The sequence below is a fragment of the Bufo gargarizans genome, chromosome 4, assembly GCF_014858855.1.
Source record: "Bufo gargarizans isolate SCDJY-AF-19 chromosome 4, ASM1485885v1, whole genome shotgun sequence".
NCBI lineage: Eukaryota > Metazoa > Chordata > Amphibia > Anura > Bufonidae > Bufo > Bufo gargarizans.
Genome location: NC_058083.1, coordinates 125,064,966 through 125,070,965, shown reverse-complemented (window position 1 = coordinate 125,070,965; position 6,000 = coordinate 125,064,966). Strand labels below are relative to the sequence as shown.

General features: G+C 42.2%; 1 protein-coding gene across 1 annotated transcript in view; it reads left to right on the top strand.

The window, feature by feature from the left end:
• Positions 1 to 498: 498 nt before the first annotated feature.
• LOC122934617 (carboxypeptidase B-like) overlaps positions 499 to 6,000 on the top strand; it is a 39,832-nt gene continuing 34,330 nt past the window's right edge. The window contains exons 1-3 of the mRNA XM_044290205.1: positions 499 to 641; positions 725 to 800; positions 5,267 to 5,391. Of these exons, the coding sequence (XP_044146140.1) occupies positions 571 to 641; positions 725 to 800; positions 5,267 to 5,391 (272 nt within the window). The 5' untranslated portion in view covers positions 499 to 570. The remainder of the gene's footprint in view (positions 642 to 724; positions 801 to 5,266; positions 5,392 to 6,000) is intronic.

Genomic DNA, 6,000 nt, shown 5'->3' with positions numbered 1-6,000 from the left:
CCTGTGGTACCCCACTAGTTACGGTGACCCAATCGGTGAACCACCCAGTCATAGCTATCATCCAACCATGTCTAAGTTATTCCCACTACGTCATAGTCCTCCTTAGACATTACTAATTCCACTTCACCAATTTTATTGGTCGGGCTTCTGGCATTAGTATACATACAATTAGGAGGTTTTTGGATACTTTGCATCCTACACCTTTCTCATGAACTGTTCTAGTCCCTCCCTCCATTCCAACCCCAGTTCCTTACCATTTTCCAAACATGTGCTACAGACCCCATATATACTGTAATCAATCCTGCTCTCAGCTGATCGACAAGAGAATTCTCGGTCACTGATAGCAAACAAATATCTTGAAAATGGTGAGGAATAGAAAAATAATGCATATCAGAATGTTGTAAAACTTCCCATCCATAAAATGATAAATCTTAATTTACATAAAACCGAGAATCTTCTATCACAGCACAGTAAGACAGAACAGGGGAGGAGGAACAATACAATCAGACAACATGATCTTCTAAAAGGAGAAGACTTTTCTCAACCAACTAAACAACCAATGTGGAAACAATGAGATTGCTGTGGGTTTGGTTTTACGCTTCTGCTGTTTGTTCAGCATCAGCAAGACTGACTTTTCATGGGTAACATTTGTATTTCGACATGGTAATTTAATAGGAAGTAAACTTGGCAGACTTCACATTGTAATATCTAACTTTTATTTCAGGCACAAGGTGATCCAGGTCCAGCTGGAGACAGAAGAACATGTTAAGCTTATTAAAAGTATACACAGGAACTTCAGTGTAAGTAGTCATATTGATAAATGTTGTTAAGAACCTCTGGTAATTTCAAAAATATTCCAACAAAATTGAATTTATACTTTTAAATTTGCAACAAGATTGTGCATCTTTCACAAATGGTCACATAGTGTATGTAGTTGTTAATAATATGGTCAGCAAAGAAAAATCATTGTTGTATCTGGTTACTGAATCCAACTGACAGAACCATCTAATGGAAATGTATGGCATCAGTCATGACAGGCTGAGACAATGCACATAACTCTATAATAAATAACAACAGTGGGAATGGTTTTCTACATGGAAAATCACTCCCATCATTGCAGACAGCTTGTTGTATAGGTCCCTTCAACAGATGATGTTTAGTAAAAAAAAAAAAACAATCCGGTCTAATTAGACCTAATTGGCTTTATTTAATTATTAGTCAAAATGAACTTCTTTTTGAAAAATTTTCAGAATCTGCCGCTAGCTGGCTTTTTTGTTTGCCATGTTCATTGTCATCTGAAGTTTATGGGATCAAAAGATCATAGAATCTATTGGATATTATAATAGACCATGCTTGTTGCCTTTCCTCCAGAAGTTTGTCATTACATTTTCAAAATTATTTGTAGAATTATTTGAGCACACCCAGCTTTCTCCATTCAAGATTCCTCACTTGGTAATTTTTGGAAGTTCCATAGCAGTAAATTGAGCACTGCATGCTCTCCATTCATCCTTGGGCACAGTTCTTAAGATAGAAGCATATCCCAGAAGTGATTTCCCCACCTATTGGACATTTATGGCATATCCTATTTGCCTGACCATCACCCCAGGCTCCCTTACATTTCTCCCCCTCACCTATATAGCACTATTAAGCAATCAAGTGTCACGGACATATCGAGACATACCGAGATCTTTCAGACTGGCAACACGTGGTTTGATTTGACATATTTACCTTGTGGATCAATAGGCGTCTGTGTTGTTTCTGGTACTGGCCACACCCTTAACCTCCAGGTGTTGCTATTGTGGTCATTTAACTTTCCCTATTTATTGTTGTTTCTTCCACAATGCTGCGCTGTTTACAGCTTTAGTTGGACCTGTGGATAGCTGGTGTTTTAATCTCGGCTGTATTCCTGGTGCTGCCATAGCTTCTTGGAAGTTAAGTGTTACTTTTCCCTTTGTATTTTGACTTTTCTGTGTTTTGCATTCCTTAATTTTTTGTATTAGGCCTCAGGGAGACTCCCGTTCATCCTTCCTTTTGGATGAACAGGATGTCTCATTCCTGTCATTAGTATCAGGGTTTTTTAGAGTTAGATAGGACTTTACGTATCCTGTGTATGAACTCACCTACCTCTGGGGTCTCTTCATACAGGTAGTTAGTCAGGGCTTTGATTAAGGTTTTCACTAGGAAGTGTCCATCTTTCGTCCCTAGTTTTCAGGCTTTATTTCCTTTTCCCTTTCCCTCCTATGTTCGGTGTGGGGTTTCCCTACCACACTAGAGCATGACATCAAGATGGGAAACTGGGAAGTTGCCTATGGCCTACATCCCTAAAGGAGGCCCCTCTGGTCAGCTTCACAGCCACTATCAGAGTTGGAAGGGAGCAGGCTGGCTGCAGATGAATAGCGCACTGCGAGCGCACCCAGCAAGAGAGTGGAGAGTGCTGCACCTGCTTCCTAGTGCTGGCTCAGCCTCGTCCCATCAGAGGAGCCAGTGTAAGTGGAGCAGATGCACTAAAAGACTCAAGTCCTGTTTGCATCACTGGCTTCGCCTCCACCATTAGCATAAGTCAGTGATGTAATGTCAACTGTAACAGTCAATGCAGCACATGCTGGATACAGGGGTGGGTGAAACCTGAATCCTCCTGACCTATGATGTCATCCACCTGACCAGCCGCAGCATCAAGTCAGGCAGGGTCAGGACAACATGTACCAGAAGTTCTTTTTTCTCTGTGCAGTGGTGGTGAGGGGTACGAGTGTTTATAAATGAATATATATAGGTGTACCTGCATTACTGCACTAAGATGAATATATATATATATATATATATATATATACTAGCAGAAGGACCCAGCTTCGCACGGATATATTTCATCAATTTCATTTCATGTTTGTTTGTGTCGTTAAAAGATATCGACTGTATCCCCCATACAGTGACCTCTACAGCACCCCACCCCTTTACCAGTGAAATCCACAGTCCCCCACCCCTTAACACTGACCCCCCCCACAGTGCCCCGCCATTTTAAAATGGGACCTCCACAGCAGCCCGCCCCTTTATCTGTGAGTTTCACAGCACTTCCTTGACAGTGACCTCCTCAGTGGCCCGTCCCCTTAACAGTGACCTCCACAGTACCCCGCTGCCTTAACAGTGACCTCACAGTACCCTTCTGCCTTAACAGCGACCTTCACAGCTGTTGCCCCTTTAATAGTGGCCCCTGCCCCCTTAACAGTGACCTCCACAGTGTCGCCCCTTTAATAGTGACCTCCACAGCGGCCTACCCCTTTAACAGTAACATCCACAGTGAACGCCTCTTTAACAGTGACCTCCACAGTGCCCGTCCCTTTAACAGTGACCTCCACAGCGCCCTGCCCCTTTAATGCCAGGGCTACACGACGAGATGTGTCACGTGACATTTTGTCTTAACAATTTATTATAATGATAGGCTATGGTGTCGCACTGCGACATGTGACATGCTGCGACACGACAGTTGCAAAATATCCATCCAAGACACCAGTGCAACACCATAGACTATCATTATAAAAATTGTTGCGAAATCAATGTCGCGCAACACATGTAGCAGTGTAGTTGTGCCCAATGTGTCATACAACTTATTGTTGCACGACACATGTCGTCGTATAGCCCTAGCCTAAAGCTGACCTACAGCAGTGAAGAAAAATGGCTCTGTTGTTATGGAAACCTGGAGTAAAACTGTGTGTATGTGGAGACTAAGGGCCTGCGAGCTTCTATTGGCTGATAAGGGACATGTGTGTATGGCAGTTGGAATATGAAGAGAAAGACTTGCACGCTTGTATTGGCTAATGCAGGTCATTTTTTGGGAATATCTCAGGAACGGTACGTCCTAGAGAGCTGAGACCCGCACAAGATTTATTTCCAGGTAGCAAGGGATGTGTCTACCAAGTTTTGTTGAAATCGATGGTTGCATTTTTGAGTGATCGCAGAACATACACACATATATACGTCCTTTTATACATATATATATATATATATATATATATATATATATTAGTGACACAGTGAAGGGTATGCTCTGGGAAAACAGGTATTTTCCTCCCAGCTGATTTGCAGCCAGGTGGGGTTAAACACCGGACTGGATTTTAAGTGCCGGTCCGGGTTTTGATAGCACCGGGTTTTGACAGCTGGGCTCAGCAGCAAGGTGTGTGTGCTGGGATCTGAGGCTTGTGCTGTGCTGGAGGGCTGAGACCCGTGTTTAGGGGAAACAGGCTCCCTAAAAGCCTGCTATGGACTGCTGGAGATAGACCTGCCAACACGACGATTTTCGCTATGTGGACTTTTCATTGAGCGTGAACTAACACCAAGACTGCAAAGTGACGTTTTGTTTTTGCCTTACGTGTGAATAAACACAGAAGTTTGATTTAAGAACTGGTAATTTTCCTCTGTACTGGGTCCGCACACCCTGTCTACCAGAGCGAATCCCCACAATATATATAAATACAATTATTTATTTACTGTAACATGTTGACTGTTAAAGTACCGGAGGAGGTGTACATCTTACCCAGATGGGTTAAAAGGAATCCAGGAAAGCTGGCATTTTTTCTCCCTTCTCACTGCATGCTGAGAATAGGTCATCAATACTAAAATCCTGGAAAACCCCTACTTTGGCTTCTGTCCTATTTTTTTTTTTAGATAGAAATAAATCCCAATTTAGACTGTGCTGTGTGTCATTGCCAACCCCTCCCACATGTATATATATCAGCAGTCATTATTGGGAGCGTTGTGCAACTCAGTTGCAGCAAAATCCAAGGAGCCGTTCGGTTGGTATACCAGCCTTGGGCCTTCTGAAGACTCTGAGGCCTACCACAGCATTGAGGCCGGTTTTAATTTTGACCAGGGCCACATTTTGCCTAAAACTGGCCCTGTCAAGATGACTGACATACTTTCTTTAAATACTTAGGGGGTAATTTACAAACATATATACGCCACTTTTGTGGCATATATCTGGCGCAGATTCTGTCGCACGCCATGTTGCGGCAGAATTTGCGACTTCTTCCCAGGTCTAAAAAAGTGGGCGGGAAGGGGATGGGACAGTAGGCCAGTCTCATTTATCATTTTCTGGTTTAGGCATAGAAAATGGTCTAAATGTAAAACAGCAAGCAAGTTGTCTTACATTTAGAATCAGCGGTAGATACACCAAAGTTAGGTAGAGGGCGGTGTCTAAATAAATGTGCCCCTTAGTACATTACATTTGCTTTGTCTCTACAATATGCAGCAATAACCTTGTTGTACTTTTCTTAAGATTGATTTTTGGTGTCCAGATTCACCATCAAGAATAGCACCAAAGATGACTGCGGATTTTCATATTCATGCCAATCAGACTGAAAACGTCCTTAACCTTCTGAAGCAGAATAATGTTCAATTTGAGTAGGTATCAAGGTTTCTGATCAACACGTGTTAATTTGTAAATATTAATTTATGTTTTAGGACCTACTTCCGTGAAATAACAATACTGGATTATCACTTCCTATATCTCATATGCAATGCTACCTCTCTGTTATTCCTCCTAGAAGTTTAGGAATGGGTTGTGACACTGGCAGCTCTAATTGTATAGTTTTAGATTGTAACTAGCTACATCAGATACAACCATCCTTATATGCATCTCCTTAAAGCTATTAGAGGCACAAAGTTTCAGCTTGATGCGACCTTCCTGCACCGAACTGAAAAAGACCTTGAGATGGACAAAGTTCTACAAATTAGCAAATTAGCCAGATAAAATGCTTGTTGCCAGATTGCGCGCCCGGCAGTGTCTTAAAACGGTATGTTAAATTAAAGACGGAAGGGGGCAGATTACCTCCAATCCTGCTAGAATTTATGAACAATTCCATGCCTTTTTATCAGAAGCTATACTTCCCACCCATTTACCGCCCCACCCCCACCCCTCGCTGACTTACCGTCTATTCTCGTAACTTTACCTATTCCGACTTTATCATCGTCTGATGCAGAATTTCTTAATCACATAGTTTGGATGAGGAA